The 20,560-nt window shown below is 36.9% G+C and overlaps 1 protein-coding gene across 1 annotated transcript in view; it reads right to left on the reverse strand.

Moving 5' to 3' along the window:
* NCAPG2 (non-SMC condensin II complex subunit G2) overlaps positions 1–20,252 on the reverse strand; it is a 42,676-nt gene extending 22,424 nt beyond the window's left edge. Inside the window, exons 1-10 of the mRNA XM_058832290.1 lie at positions 20,137–20,252; positions 19,315–19,409; positions 15,918–16,109; positions 14,796–14,910; positions 14,163–14,320; positions 13,334–13,468; positions 7,556–7,650; positions 6,634–6,703; positions 5,870–5,956; positions 3,609–3,704 (exon numbers count right to left, since the gene is read on the reverse strand). Coding sequence (XP_058688273.1) covers positions 3,609–3,704; positions 5,870–5,956; positions 6,634–6,703; positions 7,556–7,650; positions 13,334–13,468; positions 14,163–14,320; positions 14,796–14,910; positions 15,918–16,109; positions 19,315–19,389 — 1,023 coding nt within the window. The 5' untranslated portion in view covers positions 19,390–19,409; positions 20,137–20,252. The remainder of the gene's footprint in view (positions 1–3,608; positions 3,705–5,869; positions 5,957–6,633; positions 6,704–7,555; positions 7,651–13,333; positions 13,469–14,162; positions 14,321–14,795; positions 14,911–15,917; positions 16,110–19,314; positions 19,410–20,136) is intronic.
* Positions 20,253–20,560: the final 308 nt, after the last annotated feature.

The raw sequence follows: 20,560 nt of genomic DNA on the forward strand, positions 1-20,560 counted from the left end.
TTTTCAGTGTACTCCACCATATATTTTAGTGGTTGTAGATCCACAAATGCAAAAAAGGAAAAAGGTGCATATTCAGCCACTCATTCAGGGAAAGATAATTGATCCTGTGGACTCTTAAAGGACAGAAAAAGAGAGCAGACAATGAAACCATAAAGAAATTCAAGGCATCTCAAGGACAAAGCTGAAATCTAACCACCAAACTGCATTTTATTTATCAAAGATAGCAGTGTAGTGATTAAGAGCCTCTGCTGACTTCTGTTGGAAAGAGAAGGGAGAATTTTGTCCAGATTTTTGGGTCCAATAAAAAATATAAAATCTCTCAATATAACAAGCAAAGTAGGCGTAATTTTAGCAGCAAGACAAGACAGTTCAGGGAAATTCTTGACTATTCTAATCATCTAATTTTCTTCTTCCCTTGTCATAAAGCACATTGAGATCAAAGGCAGGGAAAAGAAACATGGCAATAACTGTGTAATGTTTAGACTTAAACTAATGACAAATAAAACCAGAAAATCACAAAAGAAATGAGTAACAATTACTTCATTGACAAACTGCTTTGGGTTTCTCTTCTTGATAAATCCTGATATAGTGGAGTAGAACCATAATATTCCAAATTCTTCAAGTCAACAAAATTACTAGGAATTCTAAATTGAATACTACAAAAGCAAATAAAGCACATACATACATTCTTTAATTAGGGACTTGTATTTTCCTTTATTTATTATGGATAATGCAAACAACTTAAAGGTGAAAAGACTGTAATTCTCAATGATCCTAAAAAGTTGTAGAAAATCCTTTAACTCTGAGCTTTCTATATTTAACACCTAACAAGATAATATGTGAATTTAGGGTGAAATAGCTCTTCTGCACTAACATTGCATGTGAAAATTAATTAAAATGTGTTTTTGTGCAATAACCTAGACCTTGTCTACCACAGCCATTGCAGAAAGTTAATTTCCATAAACTTTCAAAGTGCATTACACTGAATTCCATCAAGCTCACTTTTAATTCTGAACTGAGTACCCACAGTTCAAATTACTGCCTTTTATTAACTGGAATTTATCCCAAATGTATTTGCATATTCAGGCTTGTACAATGTCTTCACAGAGGTAGAACCTAAGACTTTAAATTCATGGCCTTTTTTAATCCAAACTGACTTTTCCATGCCAGAGCCTGCAGTTATTTAAATGACTAATACTTCTTTACCATTATGCTTGTACAATTCTTAGGAACTTTCAGAACCTTTTCAAACAATATTTTAATTTTCTCTTCAGTTAATTTTCATAGCTTTCTTTTACATTTTATCTGGTCTTACAGGTTCTGAAATTCACTTCCAATTATTTAAAACACTGCTTCCCCAGGACATGTTAAGTTTAAATGCATGGGAAAAGAAAAAAATTTTAAAAGACAACCAAATACTTCAAAGGAGTCACTTCCTTCTATGGATTGAATTCCTGGAGGAGTGGTTCTTGACTTTTTCAGCTTGATAAGAAATAGCTTAATCACTACTTACCTCACACTAAATATCCTTATTTTTATATCTAAATATCTTCTCATACTAACAACCAATCACTGCACATCTCTTTTATGTTTGCATGACACTTGTTTTTCATAACAAGAACATGAAAAAAAGATGAAGCAGTTACATATGGGCTTATATTAAAAACATAATTACATAAAGTAACATAAAATACGTGTTGGTAAAAGCCCCAGTAGAAGCTTGTTCAATCTAAGTACTTGCAAAACAAGCAACTGAAGAAAAACAGAGAACTGTATTACAAATGCGCATTCTCAGTTTAAAGATTTCAGAGATGAAATCAAGTAGTTTCAGCATCAACAGTTCTGGAATTCATTGTATTCTTACAACTGAAGCATTTTTGCTTTCTGTATGAAGGAGGAATAAACAGGTCTTGTGTGTCCTTTCTTTTTCATAACCAGTGCTCTAGAACAGAATTTGTTCTTCACTATATTAAATTAGGGATTTGGCTAAAATAGGAGCATCAAACTGGTTAACTAAAATTAAACTGACATTACAAGCTTTGGAGTAGAATCCTTAACAGTAAGAACAGTTATAACCTTCCCTTCTTAGTTCTGTATCTTAAACTACTGGTGTTTCTGACTCACAGTGACAGCCAAATACTTCATGCAGTACTGTATGATTTGTTCTAGCAATGGAACCATTAGTGAAAATTATGAATAGCAGCTGTTAAATCATTTCTTGAATCAGGAATTCTCCTGCTGTCTTGCTGCAAATCAACCATTAACCCTTTTTTCCCACATTACACACCTTCTGTTACATTTCTCCAAATAAATGTATGCAGATTTTATAAGGTTTGACAGAATCTTCCTCCAAAAAGTAGTCTAGTCTTACATTTGAGTCCTGAGCTTTGGAAAGTGACTATGACCCTCCACAGACAGGCAGCAACTCCCTTAAGAATGGAATACTGTATTTTGTTAACTTACCAAAAAACAGTTAAAACCCCTATTCTTTTTAGAGACAGAAATGTAGAAATTAAAGGAGGCCATGCTTTGTACCTATCATTCTCTGGCACTAGTATATAAATGTTTCATCCAGAAGGCTCATTGTTATATTAATTCTAAAAGGATGGGATCTAACCTTTAATGTAAGACCAAACAAGATACTGGGCTAGCAAGGATTCTGTTCATATTCCCACCTCTACCACAGGATTCTGTTGAAACCAAAAAAGCTCTCAACTCCTTCCTGTAACTCATAAAATCCACTGTAAACAACTTTTGAAGTTAATAGTAAATACTTTGAACTTTGAGAATTTCAAATACCTTTCTCATATCTAGAGAAGATGCTTATGACCAACCAGTAAATGAAATTGTGAATGCTTACCAGAAATAACTTGGCTGTATGTGAACACCCTCACAAACAGGGATTTCATAACTTCAGATAAAATAAAAGCTGTCACCAAACAAGGAAGCTTAGCTCCTCTTAATCACAGAGTGTAACTGAGCAGACAAACTGCAGTAGGTCACCTTTAGTCCATGCATGTAATCCACAGAAGGACATACACGCACACCATGAAAGAACTACAAGTAAGAAATTTCATTCTGAGTGCACATGAGTGTACCATGAATGTCTGTCCATACAATCCAACTAGAATAAAAGTTTCCTAAATGAATACTCTAATAAATTAATTGTGCTGTATTCTAAGGCTGGTAATTAATCAACAGGTGACACTAAACCATCCTCTGAACATTTCTGCCTTTGATCAATATTTTTGATCAATAAAACATTGATAATTCCCTAGAGATCTTGGGAAAGATAACACAAGATTACACAGAATTTTCAGGTTGAGAGGATAAGAATACCAGCTGCAATCCTGGAAAGCACTCATGTACCTGTAAACAAAAGTGAATTTTACAAGTAAATTATATTAACAAACTAGAATATTATTGTGCATGCTATGCCTAATTACAACTTGCAAAGTTACTCAGCTACATCTGTGATGTTAAACACACATTTTGGTTTTTGTGGCCATTTAATTTTAAAAGCAAATAATAAAAACAGAAGACGTGGAAAGGACCCAAAACTAAATAGTTGGAGAAAGACAATTGTATTTTCTGAAAAGGGTAATTACCTTCAGTGCTCTCCAGAGGATGGGCTGATACAATCTATAAAGCATCTCTTCAACTCCTTGACGAACTTTACTTTGTTTATGAAAATAACTCAGCACCTAAGGAAAAACAAATAAAACAGGCCCCAAAGCCATCTTAACATTCTACGTTCAGGAAGTGGTAAGGGGTTGTCTTATTTCATAATTAAGTAAGACCAGAGTTTTCATACTATGGAAATGAAAAAAACAAACATTTTAATTGACCCTATATCTTATTAGAAAGTCTCAAAAATAGTCAAATTAAAATCATCTAATAAATATAATATTTTATAACTTCATAGAGTCAGTAAGTTTATATAAAGATCTACAACTAAGAAAAAAATATGGCTAGAGAATTTCACAGCAACACCTCCTTTTTGTTACTGTAAAAAAATATTTTTAAAGTAACTGGCAGAAATACTTTGAAACCATGAAATTATAAACTACAGATAAAGAAGCCTTTTCTCTGTTAAGAACAAAGGAACTTATCTGGTAAGCAGAGTTATCCAAATACACATGTACAAACCTAATACATTTTTTATGCATTGATGAAAAGCAACTATCAGCACTCCTCGGGACTCAAAACTGTGCTTAATTAGCTAAAAATCCTGTTATTTTTGTATGTGAATTATGCAGAAAAGGAAGAGAAAGTGGAAGACCAGACCAGAATACGTGAAAGGACATCATGAACTTGATATGAAGAATTCTTCCACTTGAAACACTGAGCAGTTTCAGCTATGTTCTAAGGTTGGTAATTAATCAAAAAATGAGACAAGATCATCCTCTGAACATTTCTGGCCTTGATCAATACAGCATTGATAATTCCCTGAAGATCTTGGAAAACAGAATACATGATTACACAAAATTTCAAAAGAAGCTGACCCTCAAATTTATTCCAAGACCTACTCCATTTGCAGCCCAAAGACATATTTATTCACTGTCCTGTTTCAAGATCATAAGCCTCAGAGTCTGAAAAACATGAAATGTCCTGTCAAAAGCCTGTTCCATCGATCAGGAATCACACAACAAGGAAATCCTATAGCTATGAGAAAACAAAACAGAACAAACCCCCTAGAAAACCAACCCCAGAAAATACAAACCAAAACAAACAAAAAATCCACTATAGCATTGTACACTGGTATGTCCAGCTGTATATTGCACAGTACACACTCTAGAGTCTGGGTATTTGGAGGAAAGCGTGTGAGAGGAAAGGGCATTGATCAAATACAAATATTTTAAAAAGCCTTGTGCAGTTCTCATTCTGTTTCAAATGTTCTGCTCATGACTAAACACCACAGACAAACAACTAGATTCAAAGCTTGTCCCTATAAACATATATAAATCCCATCGCATATAATAAAATGAAAAAAGCCAAGTTTCATCTCAGACCCATCTACTAAGCTTGCCTCAAGAAGGTTATGACTTTTCGTCTCTGTGATCATCTATGGAAAGGTCAATTCTACAGGTAAATAAAGCTTAGACAACAGACAGCAAAAACTATTTCTGGCACTCTGGAAAATCCCCTTCTATTTCTACTATTGAGCAGCAAAGACAAATCTAGTGCAAAACTATAAACAGGTTCCTCCTAAAATTATTTCTAACACTGTTTTTCAGAATATGCTATTTTTTAAGCATTTGTGGTAGGTTGGCCCTAGTTACCAGCTAAGCACCCACAGCCATTCACACACTCCTGGCTCAGTGGGGAAGAAGAAGAATTGAAAGAGAAAGTTCATAGGTCAAGATAGGGACAGTTTAATAAATGAAACAAAGAGGACCAAAATAATCCCCAAGAGAGTGATGCAAATGCAACCACTCACCACCTGCCACAAGCAGACCAATACTCAACCAGGCTCCCAGCAGTGGCTGCCTCCCTAGACCCCACCTTCCCACAGTTTGCTGAGGGAATGATGGTTGTATGGCATGCGATATCCTTCTGGTCAGTTTGGGTCAGCTGTCTCTGCTGCTCTGACCTCCCAAGCTCTTGCTCATGCCCGGCCCACTCCCAAGGGAAAACGTGGGGAGAAGAAAGGCTTGAGACCACACAGGCACTGCTCAGCAGCAGCCAGAACATTGCTGTGCCATCAGCACACCCCAAACACAGCCCCATACAGGCCGCTATAAAGGAAAGTATTTCCGTTCCAGCCACACCTGGTATTGTATTTTAGTATGAAATGGAAATTTTCCACTTCACAGCAATTGGTTTCATTTTGATGCTACAGTTAATGTCATGCTTTCCTGGAACTTACCTCTCTAACTTTAGAATGAACAGAAGAACTTCTGGGAAGATGAATTCCATGATGCATGAAATCCTGAATGCAGCTACATTCAAGTATCTACAGTAAAAACACAAACATGCTCCTGTTAATAAAATTAAACAATAAGTACTGTAGCTGTGCAGAAACTATATTTTTCCCTAAAACAAGCAACTGAAAATACTATCTGCTATTATTTCTTACTTGGCTTCTGCTTGGCCCAAATTTTTCCAATCTGGGGGCCTCAGTATGCCTCAGCTAATTTTCAAAATTTCAGAATATACAATTAATCCAATTGTCAGAAGCTAAAAGCAGGGTAAATAAGAATATTTTAGTATCTGAAATTTTGCTCTAGCATTGTTGTGATCTGTAATTATGCCATTAATCATTTCCATGGAAATCCACAAAAACTAGATAAATACTTGAGCTATCAACTATACAGACTTGCATATACTGAATAAAAGCTTCAGTAATTCAGCTAACGGGTATGTTTATGAAAAACATTGTGTATATGGATATTTGTGTAAAGCAATACTTCAGAAACAGAACTAAAGGTGTTTAACTGCAGCCAAGCTGATCTCAGTGGGAAAACATTCAAAGCATGACATATAGTTACTTGACAATGCTGAAGAGGGTCTTTCCTTAGGAAAATAATTCTTTAAGGCTTATTAATGGAACCTCTCTGAGGTTCAAAGTCATGAGTCTTTCCTACCTTGAAATTCAAAACTATCCAAATGAAATTTCAAGCACAGTGTTACCTCTATGAATTCTTTTGACACCTTCTTCCAAGCCCTGAAGTAAACTTCTGAAATGTATTCCATTAAGGATCTGTATTAACACATAGGAAACACTGTCAAGAAAGCATACTAACTATATCTATATACAGTTCATAAAGACAAAACATGAAGTTTTGTATAAAAACCAATATGGATCTTAATTCTGTGCATCAAATTGGTTTTTAGAAGAAGAAATTCTCTTTTCAAGTCTATACCCTTAAGTACCATGTTAACTCTTAATGAATCCAAGCACTATTGCATGATACTTGAAAAACCTCTCATGGTGGGAGAGACAAAACATTGAGGGATACTTTACCAATTATGTTATGAAGAATGCCTTAAATTCTTTATAGACATGTACAGGAATACCTTATTCTACCTGAAAGCATTAGAAAGCCTCTGATTTTAATATATAGAATTACTTCTGCAACATTTCACTGAATAATCAAAGGAAAAAAAAATCTCCATAATTTTTATCCATCAGCCAAGTTCTCAGACTATGATTTACCCTGTAAGTCACTTCTTATTAGAATGTCTTATACAGAAACCTAGAAAATAAAATTAGAGCTTGTTTGTAGGAAAAAATAGAAATACCTCACAAAAAGGAGAAATGGACCTGCAACCCTCATATAAGCACTGCAAATAATGCAGTCCAATTTTTATCAAAGTCATTCGCTTTAGCTAATGGCAAATAAACATTTTCTACTCCTATAACTGTACACCCAGGCATGTCACAGCTACTGTTAAATTAAGTTTCTGAAACAATATAGCAGTTCTCTTCAGAAGATTTGTGGGTTTCTGAATACTGATATATTTTTTTCAATATACAATATATTTTTAGAGTGAGACAAACAAGATTTTAGACAAGCTCTTACTAATTAAGCACTTTAACTGGGATGCATACCTTGGAAAGAACTGTAATTGATTTTTAACGGTTCCATGTATCATTTTAATGAAGTTTACATTCCAGCTGAACAAAAAACTCAAGAGTCTTCTTCCCTGTGGGGAGGGGAAAAGAGGAAAAAACAAAGGGAACTCGAAGTTCAGAAGAATACCCAATTTAAAAGCTATCTCAAAAATCAGTAAAGGAAATTATACCTTTAATTTTAAAATACATTAAATGAAAAATGGTGAAACGGAAAAAACTATTCAAGATTCTTAATTATTTAACAGAATTCAAGCACAGGACAAATGAACAGACATAGATCACATATCTGCATTCTCTCTTTCAATGTCCTTTCTGCTTTGGTGTGCCTTCAAGCCACATTCCAGAAAAATAACAGACTGTGCAATCAGCACCCACATCAAGGCTGGATCACTGAGCTCTGCCAAGTGCAATATCATCCCAGGATTACACTGGAATGATGGTGAAGGCATAAATAGAACACCACAACAACTCCAGCAGCACTGGACAGAGAAGCATTTTTAACACGGTCACAAAGAACAGCTGGGCCACTGAGGAAATTAAATGTTCTGATCAGCAAATTCCTTTCCTCTTGCCACATGAAAGGTAATATTGCAAATCTACTGGAGCTGTTTTCATTCATGAAAACAGAAACTATTCTTCCCAAATTAGTTTCCTTCAATTTTAACAAGTCAGGAACAATGACGACAAATCTGATGAGCAATAGAATTTTGCAATAAAAGGCAGTGGAAGGCTGTGGATGAAGGAAATAAGCAAATGCACTTCCAGTATTAGCAAGATCTGCCCCAGAAATTGGAACCTTATACAGTATCTGTATAGGCAGCCACACTCTGACTTAGGTTACAGATGAAGGTCAGACTTCAAATTGTTTGATCACACATAAGGGTGACTCAGCCAGTTGTAAGGGTTCTTTGTATCTGTCAGCTTTCTAGCCAAAAATAAATCAGGAATATTAAAGAAGGAAGTGCAATAGTAAAGAGCACATTGGCAGAAGTGCAAAGGGGTCACTGAACAAACAGCAGAGGTTCAGATGCATTTCCACTGAGACCTGGACCAAAAGTTGTGTTCACATCTAAGACCAGAGAAAATAGAATGCCAGTCACACTTGGAGTGGGAATCTCACAGAGTAGGGGTGGGAGATGGAAGCACATAGTGAGAAACTGCCCTGTAGTGCAATTGATAGCTGAAATGCCTTTGGGTAAAGGAGTAACTCAGCAGCTCATAAAAATCAAGACCTAAAGGCTAAATACAATATCAAGATTCTTGTCTACAGGTCTGATGGAATCCTTCCTGTTGTCAATGACAGTTGTTTCTATCTCCAGCTTTGGTGGCCTTAAACAGTCCAGTCCCACTTGGCATGTCACACATCAACATCCTTGACAAAACAAAAGATCAAGGGAGTTTCAACCTACAGTTCTTTCCTCAACAGAGCAAGGATGAGGACAAACTTGAGCTCATCTCATCTTCTACAACCTCAGCAGCAAGACAGATTATAAAAAGAAAAAAAATACCTTTCAACCAATTATTTTTAGCCTTAGGTTTCAAAAGATTAAGCCTGCTCCTGAAAATTATGATAAGTGTCTCTAAATTAATCTGCTGCTTGTGATTGACAGATCCGAAATAATTACTGGTATGAACATTCTCATTATGGTGAGAGGTAACCTGGTGATAGGCGAATAAGACTGTGAACTTGTCATCTTTGGCATTAATGCAGTATCAGAGTGTTGGGTGTCCGGTACTGCTGTGCTTGTGGACACAGAGCACCTGACTTTGTTCTATACACACAGAGAAGGTTAGCAAGGAAAGAGTACAACAGACCCACCTCTAAAACATAACAGCATGCTCTCCAGGCTCTGCAGCTGTTTGACTGGGAACCACATATGAACAAGAATGTTTTCCTAAATCACAGAGATATAAATTCAGGGGATTACTCCACTAATGCAGCCTGATAATAAGCCTTTGAGAAATATTACTCTGTGTTGAATAGTACAGCCTGAGAAGGCAGAAACACTGTACTCCCTGATCTTGCAATGAGGTATAACTGTGCACTTCTCTAATCTGATTTAGAACTGATACACTGGTTTAATCTGATTTAGAACTGATACACTGCATTCCTGACCCTTCCCTTCCTTCAGTCTTGCAAATGATGAACCATTCCAGACAGTTAATCTGTCTTAAAAATAATCTTACTAGAAGAAAACAGCTACCTCCTTCAATCAACCCATGACATTGCTGCTTGAACATTACATTGTGGAAAGGAAGAGGAACACTAGCCCATGGCAACACAGGATCACTGCAACCTGGAGTTATAGCAGCTTAAGCTGCTATGGTGCTGCGCTCTGAGACATGTACTCTAAAAAAACTAGGATTACTTTTCTTAGGAACTGTTGGACAAGTCTGCAGGCATTAAAGGGAGTATTATGCCTGATATACGAAAGCTCAGTTTCATCTCAAAGCAATTCATACATCATGTTGATATCTGGTATTACTACGAGCATTTTAGAAGCAATACAGGATGCAAAAAAAAGGTCCAGCAGAGATACTGGAGGAGCATTGGTTGGTTTCTTGGATGCTACAGGAAATCTATCATTAGTGAAATGAGCCAGGAAGGGAAATTAGAGAGCACACATGAGGTGTGTTATCACTGCAACTGAACTCCCACAGCACACAAACCCCAAACAAAAGGACTTGCAACTGAAGTACAGTGGCTTCATAGCAACAGGAAAATGCTTTGAACATTATGAATCTCCTGTCTGCAGGGCTAGGAAAACCCAAATTCATTACCATTCTGGATAAGTACTGGAAGCTCATATAGTGAAGTTGGATTTCTGCTCACAAACTGAGATATGTGAACTTGGATGTTTAAGTCTCTGAAATGTTAATTGTTTGAACAGTGATTCATTCATGTGGTCAGGTGTTCAGTTACTCTTTTATGGAGCTGAATTGCTCTGTTGACTCTGCTGACAAGGGTTAATATAGCACAACCTAAACACAGCAATTTTACATGCCCAGATGGTTTTCCAGAAAGCAGAGATCTGTGTATTATGTGCCAGCCTCACATGGATGTCTGAGGCAACTCAGGTCATTAAATGTAGCATGGGTCATTCACTTAAGCAATCAAATCCTTCCTAGGACTTGAACTGATTACGCTCCTTCACAGATGTCTAAATTTATTTCAGACAATTTAACTGAGCCCTGTCCTGGGATCATTCCAGAATGGGTTATGGTTCTCCTTTTATTTTGAACTGTTATCCTCCAAGATGTAAAGTGATTCATGTATTGGGCTGGCACGGCAAGGTTTTGGTAGTGGAGGCCTGCAGAGGTGGTTTCTGTGAGAAGCTGCCAGAAGCTTTCCCCTTGTTGATAGAGCCAATGCCAGCAGGCTCCAAGGCAGACCCACCACTGGCCAAGGCTGAGCCCTCAGGCTACAGCCAGGAGCTGCTGCTTTCCAGACAGAGTGAAGAATCCAGAATTAAGGATTGAAACCACTGATGATCAGATGACAGAGCAGAGAGTGCAGTAAGATGCTCCCTGTATCTACCTAGAAAGAGACAGGCCTATGAAAATGCGAAATGACAAAGTATCAGGAACCAGAAATCCCTGGGAGAGCAAAGAGAAAAATCTTGGGCAGAGAAACAAATGCGCAAAGTGTGGCCAAATTTGCAGATTCTCATGGAGCAAAGTGGATGAGTTTTAATATGCCAGGAAAAATGTTCATTACCAAATCTGATTACCACTGCTTTTTTTCCCCTCTTATTAAAAAAGCAACACAACAAAACCACAACTTTTATACCAAAGGATGTTCCATTCCATGATTCACAGTGCAAACTTCCTTTAGAAAAGCTGTGTAGTAATTAACACATTATACTAAAAGTCTCACACGACACAGAAGAAAAAAAGCACTACAAAAATTAGCTTCTGATGCCTAGATAGCAGTTGTATTTTACATATATAATTACCAATTATTTGCTGTGCCTATATGAAGATGAAATATTAAAACAATACAGTGGATTCAAATATAACAGAAGAACAAAAACATATAGAATCAAATATAGCTAGTACATATTACTTACTGTGACAAAGAACACACACAAGTACACACTTTTTCCAGATGACAAAAAATGGCTTAAAATGAAATACACCAAGGACACAAAATTAATTGTAAACTCTGTCAATAAAGTCTTGCCTGTCTTTCCTCTTTCCACCCACATTTTCTCTTTTTCCATTCCCACCTCTCATATTGCCTTAGTACATCATAATTTTAGTCAAAACTAAGATAGCTTAAAATATGATATGTAAGTAACAAAAACCCCACTAACTTTGTGGCAGGTAACCAAACCATGCTCTATCAAGCATTTCACCTAACTCCTTTGCTATCTCCATTTTTAAAATGCCATATCCTTATACTGCCACAATCATGCAGCAATCTCAGGACTTATTTTATGACAAAAGTTCATATATTCCACAGTAATAGGAATATATATATTTTACACATGCAAGTAGGAGTTAGAATTTCACAGTGTCTTAGGCTGCAAATGCAAAACGTAACCAAACGTTTGTATGCTATTACCATCGGTTAAAACCAGGAGTGGCAGTGTTCTTTATCTCTTCCACGACTCATCCTCCCACCAGGGGGATATCTTCTATTAATTGAGTCTCACTGAATGACTGATAAAATTACATCATCCCACTGAGAGATGCTCCACCCAGGGGGAGGAGCCAAGCACTCCTAGCTAGAGAAAATCTGAGACTTGGAACACCACAGTCAACCTTTTTCCACTAAATTCCCAAAAGAAAACCAGACCATTCTACATCACCACTAGACCTTCAGAAAAAAAATTACACCCTTCTATAGGATCACTGCCTCGACAGAACCAAGACTGTCACTCCAGGAAAACTACAGCCACCATCAGACTGCTACCAACACCCTGACCAACAGTGTCAAGTTATAATATAACTCTATGAGTGCTTTTGTACTACTGCATTTTATTTTCATTTTCCTATTAAGTTATAGGGTTTCTTTATTTATACATACTAATAAAAATCTCTTATTCCTATTCCCATATCTTTGCCTAAAAACCCTTTAATTTCAAACTTTTAATAATTCAGAAAGAGAGAGTTTACATTTTCCATATCAAGAAAGGCTCCTGCCTTCCTTAGCAGACACCTGTCTTTTCAAACACAGAGATGAAGTCGGGTGGTCCAGTCACCTAACCAGAAAAAAGGCTTGGACACCACTATTCTGGTGCACAGGCACAACCTAAAAACAACAAACCAGCAACTGTTCACTGAGAGAAATGTATGTAGTTAAATAAAGTAATTCTCATTTTTCTGTAAAGTTGGGTTCTTTTTATGCTACTTTTAAAACAGAATATGGCAACACAATCTCCTGGATGGAGTCATTTAGCAGGAAAATTATTTTGCTACAGTTACTTGTTTTCTATAAAAGAAAAACTACTATAAAAAAAAAGAATTACACCAGGGAATGATTTTAAGTATTGAGGGAAATGCACTGATTCTCATTGCCTCACAATAAAAGAACTGGACTGAAGATTTAGACATAAACTTTCACACTTTAGTCTGGGATAGAAACAAGTTTTCCAAACGAAACAGAGTATCAACCATTTCTAGCTTGGAGTCAGAGCTGATTTGTCTCATATTGCTACCGACTATACAGTAAAAAAGACAAACTGCAAAACTATTAAAAGCAACCAAAGCTCACTGGCACAAAACCAAGTAAGATAAAAGCTGGCTTACCTCTTCTTTCTTAATGTGTTTTACACTCATAAAACACTGAAGCAACAAGTCTTTGACTTCATTACTCTCATCGGAATCATAATCAAAACAAAGTAATGCCTGATGTAGATTCCATACACGAACTATATCTGCACCCTAACAGGAAACAAGAAGCCCACATTAGAGTGGAGTAGGCATGGTTTTAATGCAAAGCAGCATTGAAAGGATTTTAAATAATGAACTTGAAATGCATTGTTATGGATTGTGAAATTATGAGCATTCATTTCATCACATTACTGGGAAAAAATATATGTAACTGCAGAAATTCTTACTTCCAACAAATGAAGACATGCTCAAGTACAGAACAAAAGTTGCCATTCCATGCAAAATATGTTAAAACCACATCATTCCACTTTTTAAACTTCATACAACGCATGCAGTTAACCGGGAAAAACAGAGGAAAAAAATAAGGATACATCCATTGGGATAGAGCAAAAGATGTGTATCACAATACTCCAAGTAACTAACACATTTTGTAAAATGAAAGAAAAATTATTTGTAAAAAGATAAAGAGCAAGAGAAGAAGAAGCTTTCCACAAAAGCTGTCTCTATGCTTAGCTGAACATAGTACTTAAAATCTGAGTTAACGAAAAGAGTTAATTAGAATAAAAGCCTTGGTCATTGGACTGGACAAAAGACTGAAAAGATGAAAAGGAATGTAAAAAAACCCAAAAACCGTTCATTTGTGAAACTGATGTCAATAATCTTTTAAACTTGTTCTAGAGAAGGCAGCGTTTTACTTCTTGAAGTATTCAATAATAACCTGAAAGTCAATATAGCCTCAGCATACCGTAGCAGCTTTATTCAGGCTTTTTCTCAGCAGAATGACAAACAGAGTCTTCCCCAGCTGCTCCTTCCCTTCCAGTCCCTTCTCCCACCACATCTGACACATGCGTTCGATAGTGTCACGTAGGTTTTTTTCAGATGCAGGTAATGGAGGAAGAATACCTACAAGAATAATGAAATGATTATTTACTGCAATGAACTAAGTCATTCCTGTAAAACAGCAGTCTGTTTGCACACTAACTACACCTCAGTGTCAGCTAGCTCCTGCCACATTTACACACCTTCATGGCTTATGTTCACTGCAGCATTATGGCAACTCTAAGGTTTGGCCCAAGTTTTTGGGTCAGTGACAATGGAATATTGAGTTTCCCTTAAAAGTAATATAAGTCAAAGGATAATCAAAGTTATCTTCCACTGGATGAACAGCTGGGAGAAAGAAAACTATTTATATTCCAACTTTTAAATTGTGCAGCTAATTTTCAGGTAAACACTCCCTTAATTTTGTCTCATAGATATGAGCTCAAACCAGTACCAACTTCTCTCCTGTGAGTTTTGTTTCATAGGCCAGCTGGATTTCAGTCAGATCAAACAGCCTCTGTAAAATGCTGCACTCTGTACAGTACAGAGAAGTACTCACCGTTTAGTATAAAAACACATTCTACAAGAGCTTTGTAGTTCATATTTTCTTCCACTGCAGGTATGGAAGCAGTAACGACAGCCACCACTCCTTGGATCACTGCTACAGTTTGTTTCTGAAAGAAAGCAATGCTGTGGAAACACTTCTGCAGTTTGTTTTGAACTCAGAAATTAATTCAAACAAGAAATAAACCTTAGCAACAGTGAGCAAAGCTGAATTGTTATTACACTTCCATTTTGAAGGAGCATACTGCCACCCAAAACCTATCAAATAAGAGGCAAAACAATAGATTTTTAAAGTACATATTTTCAAAATGTTTGAAAAGGGTTTTCAGCTCCAGCTAGTAGATAACTTTGTGACTGTGTATGTGCATCCATTCATGCACTGAAGTCCTCATCTGCAACAAACCCACTCAAACACATATCCATATCAGAGCTGACAAGCCCCTAACCAGCAGGGTCTTGTGTAACTCAGAGATGTGTACATCTGGTGACTTTCAGTCTAAGTGTGTGATTCTACAGGCCTCTGAATGGATGATTAATTTTTCCAGAAGCCTCTAGGTTTCTCTAATGATTTTCCCATTGCATTTCTTTTCTTCCCCTAAAATTAAATAACCTTTTCTGAATATTCTCAAGGCTACATAGACTACAACACAGAAGGCAATATATAAGGGTCTGAGTCAGAAAAATTCTATATATTCTAAATTTGTGGAAGGTGCAGTCAAATCTAGATTTCATGACCTTCATTAAATAAAATGATATCACAAATCAGGTAGTGGATTTCTTATACTATATTCCAGCTACTTAAAATTGAAATCTGCAATATTAACATCTGTTTATTGAAATAAGACATAGAAGAAGCTCATTCAGCTCTACCAAGAAAACTAAGTCAAATCTTTCATAATTAAAATTATCAGCAGATCTAGTCTATTACAGTATAGAATCATAAGTTCAGCTTAACAGAGGCATAAATTAAGTCATTTAAAAAATGAGCAGGAAGGTGATATTTGGAGCTGATCTTATTTGATAACCCTTGCATATTTTCAGATGTCATGGCAGTATTCCATTTTATGTCCCAAAAACATGAAACACTCATCATATTTTCAATTTACAAGATTCTTACCATTTCTGGAACTATCTCAACTTCCATGTCATCATCACCTTTATCATCTCCACTCCTGTACCAAGCTTCCACAGGGTTCTCCATCAGGCTCTCTGTCAATAGCTGTGTCAGTCTCTGCCATAGCACTTCTTTTTGCTTTCTTGGCAATTCTTGAAGTAGCTCATTCAAGTCAAAATGATCAAGTGTATTTTTCTATAAATGGTCAGAAGATACCACACAATCCTGCATCAGTGAAGTGGCTTATACTTCATCATCATATTTTCTACATGTAATGTGGGTTTTTACATTAATGATTAACTTACATTCCTCAACAGTTATAGAGATAAAATACCTTCTAGAAGTTCTATTTTTTAAAAATAGCATAAGGAATTCCTGCTAGTTAAGTCTATCATGAAGCAAGAGCGCTGCCTTTAAGACAAAAGTCTTTAGCCCTTGATAGCAATGAAGACAATTCCATACCCTCAGCTAAGAAGCTCAAAACTGCACAGAATTTAAGTCCCTGATTATATCTTTACTTTCTTATATATTGATTGATGACGGCTGTTGAAAGAAAATCCTTAGCCATGGACTGGAAACATAACGCTGAGAACCATAGGTACAGCACTAATTTGGGATATGAACTGCACACAGAGCTCTGCACACTGCAGTGGTTTAAAGCCCCACATCAAACCCAGCTCCTGAGCTGACCCCACACCTCCTGCTGAAGCCCTGCTGACAAGAACACCACCATCAGTCTCCAGCAGAGACTGCACCATAAGGCTGATCTGAACTATTTCCTAGTAAGAACCTTTCTAGAAGAATTTACCTCAGAGACAAGGAGTCTGTTAGCATCAAAGAAGGATAGGCAACCTGCTAGGAAAGGGAATATGCAGAGAGAAAATGAGAAGGAAAACCGGGCATAACCAAGAGAAAGAACAGATAATTTCTGAGATGTAGTTTGTAATACTGAAGTGAAGACTTACTGGATCAAAACCACTTCAGAGGAAAGAGAATGTCCATGATCTTGAAATAAATATATTTTTACTCTGCAGATACACTGCAAGGCATCAAAAAGAAAAAGTTGAAGGTAAAAACAGAAAGGAATGAAAGAAGTGGCAATAACTATTAGAAAGTTCCCAGAAGGGTATGAGAAGAAAGATCCTGTTACATATTTATAAGAGAACTTCTATTCTATTCTACAACTGAGAACAAATACAATAAACTAAAGGCCTTACAGGGAGTTCTGCAGCCCTGTGCTTCAAACAAACCCAAAAGACAGGATATTAAGATTGCACCGTTTTGAACAGAAAGAATGAATTCATAATAACACCAGAGCTTTTAGATTTTTCTTTGGGATGATATGAGATACAATTATTCCAAAATCTATGAAGGGAAAGGATGACAGTGAATGATAATCATATCTGTGATTCCTATTTTTCTGTCTAAGAAATTATGTACTTTCTTGAATTGGAATGGGATTTAGTGGAAAAAATTATCAGCACCTCTTGAAGATCTCAATGAACAGCATTACAATATGATGTTTTTAAAATATTACAAAGGAAAAAATGAAAAGCCCATGAGAAACCTTGAATGAAAATTAGCAAAGCCCTGGAATTTTAGAAAGCACTGATCAATCTAAACATTGAGAGTGCAGAAAAGAAAAAATTCAAGGAGGAAGTAAAATGGGGGTCGGGGCATGTGTAGAAAACAGACTTGGAAAGAAGCAGTGATGCTAAAAACAGAACTTTCAAGAGAATTTAAAAGGCCTATTCTAAAGCTAGAGCACCAACTAAGTAGCAAATATAATGCTTTTATGACGATTTATTTAACCACAGCCTCCTCCACAAAAACAGCCAAGAATTTTTCAAGGGAGATCCAAAAAAGAGGATCCTCATACTAAGACAAGACATGGTCACACATCCTCCATCGCTGAAGGTTTCAAGAGGAAATTAATAAAATAACTCGAGTCTCTTGGACAGTCAAAAAGTCATGTGGATATTCATATTCCCTTACACTACAACAGCATGAAGACAATTTTTTCAATATACTCATCATAGCTGGTGACAAAGTTTCCAGAGATATTGGCAACAGCTAAAAACTGTTGCAAGAGAAATCCTGTGAATTGGTGATGAAAAATAAAAGGTTGAAAACCCTCCCTATTTTTAATCCAAATTGCCCATGGCAGATTAAAATAAATTACTGAATACATATGGCAGAATCAACACAACCAAATCAATTGAAAAGGAAACACTGCAAGCGAAAACTCGAGTGAATAGTTTTTCGCTAAAGTGTTTAGATTTAGGGAAAAATGGGAAGGACACTTTAAGCAGAGGCAATCTGGTAATAAAGTTGTCATATATAACTACAGACAGGCACACAAATGAAAGAAATAGCAAATATCTTGGGGAAAGATTCAAGGATGTTTGGAAGACAAACTTTGTAAGCTTATATAGAACATGACTGTGGGTTTAGTATAGTTGCTACATTAAATCAGTTCATGCCTCTGTGTACATAGAGGTCAACTGATCCGCTTTATCCTGATACAGGTACTACTAGGAAAATACCCATTAGATAGCTTAAGAAACTAACTTGACAATACCATTTATGGCAGCAAGCAAAAAGATGCTTAGAAGAACTCAGGTATATCTTAAAAATAGATTGAAGCTGAGTGGAAAACACCTCAATGCAAATTATTATTTCTCATTATTATGCAATATATACACATAATGAAAATGAGATTTTAATAGCAGATTTCAGGGGATTTGTTTTGTTGTTCCTCCCTGTTCTCTCCACACTTCATTTAGAGAGAGTAATCTACCCCTTCTCTAAAGCATTCAGAAATAGAAACCATTCAAGTAAAATCAAACAATGACCAAAGAACAAGTGGACAGCCAAAACTATCAAATGAATTAACAAATACTAGTGCAACACAATTCTGCTACATTTGTACATTAACTCACATTCATTATCTACCAGTAAACTCTTTGATAGGTTGAAATTTAAAAATGTAATACTTCAGCAACATTAAATTCATAATTTCTTTTTAATTACCACAGTACTAGTAATTTACTTTTTAAAAACAGTATGTGGAACAATCGCATATAAAATATTATAAATATTACATAATATTATAAGAATAAATAAATTATTTATTAAATAAATAAATATTATATAGTATTATTAATATATCATAATATATAATAAATATTAAATTATTATAAATATTCGTATTTCAGATTCCACAGCTTTTTCAGCCTATCTTCCTTCAAGTGCCATTTGAACTTATTTTCAATAGTAATTATTCCCACACATCTGCAAGTACCAGAGAAACAGTTTCTGTCCCTTTGTCACACAATTTCTGCACCTGTAACAGACTTATGACTCCAGAATTGAAGTATGTATACACTGGCTCACTTACAGGATTCTGAGTGTAACGCAGGAATTCTTCAATTGACTCTTTAGACACAACCTGCAAAAATGCTTTGCGTTTCATCCTGGAATTGGCCTTCCCTACTTTATAAACAAAGCATAACATTAGAGAAGGTACTGTATATCAAAACAAGATCATTTTGGTCTCAGTTGTAGTCATATATCAGTTATATACATAGCATTTATATATATGTATGTCATATATTACAGTAGTTATACACGTATTACATAGGTAAAGTAGTTTTCCCCTCCAACATATTTTAGTTATCTGAATCAGCATTTAGATTCACAACATCACGAGGCTGCAGGGCTTGCTTTCTTTTTAGGTTTTTTGTTGTTTTGTTGTTGGGTTTTTTGTTTGGGTTTTTGTGTGGTCTTCTTTTTTTTTTTTTTTTTTTAGTAAGTAAGTCTTAGAGTAAATTTTTAATGGATATTCTGATTTAAAAAAACCACAATGGATTCTCCAGAACACACCCACTATTTAAGCCGGTCATCATTCCCAGCAGTATTTATTTGTATCAGAAACACAGAGGTGTAGTAAAATGGTCTCTTTTCTCGACTGTCAAATGAAAACCATAGGAAATGGGCAAGGCCACCAAGAGCCTTATTTGCTCACGTAAACATTCCCTCCATCCTATGTATCTCCTGACGTGCTTTTCCAGTTGGGAAAGTGACTTACATATATTTAGAGTGGGTGAAGCCACACCACAGAGCAGGGCAAGGGCCGCTCCTGGGCCCCGTCCCGAGTCACCCGGGGGCTCCCGCCAGGCCCCGGCAGAGGAGGCAGCGGGAAGCCGGAAGAGCCGCTTACCTCGGGCTCCCTCAGAGCGGCCGAACCCTCATGGACCCGCGGAATGCGATTCCAACACCGCGGCGCCGCCCCAGCGGAGCGGAACGAAGCCGGCGGACACGAGCGTTGAAGATCCCACGGCAGTACCGCCGGAGGAGGCTCGAAGGCGACACCCGTGGACAGCCCGGGACACCCGTGGACAGCCCGGGACACCTGGGGACAGCCCGGGACACCCCTAGCCCGCTCCCTCCCTCACCCGCCACTTTTCGAATCCTCCCGCGGCTGCCGTTGAGCGCGCGCCGCGGAACTCCCGCCTCGTCTCGCGAGAGCTCGGCCACCACCCCCGCCCCTTCCCGCGCGCGGCACGGCTGAGGGCGGGGCGGGAAAAAGGCGGTGCTGGTAACGCACCCGGGCCCGGGTTTCGTGTTCAAAACTCAGGGAACCG

Source organism: Poecile atricapillus, chromosome 2 (assembly GCF_030490865.1).
Source record: "Poecile atricapillus isolate bPoeAtr1 chromosome 2, bPoeAtr1.hap1, whole genome shotgun sequence".
Taxonomy (NCBI): Eukaryota; Metazoa; Chordata; class Aves; order Passeriformes; family Paridae; genus Poecile; species Poecile atricapillus.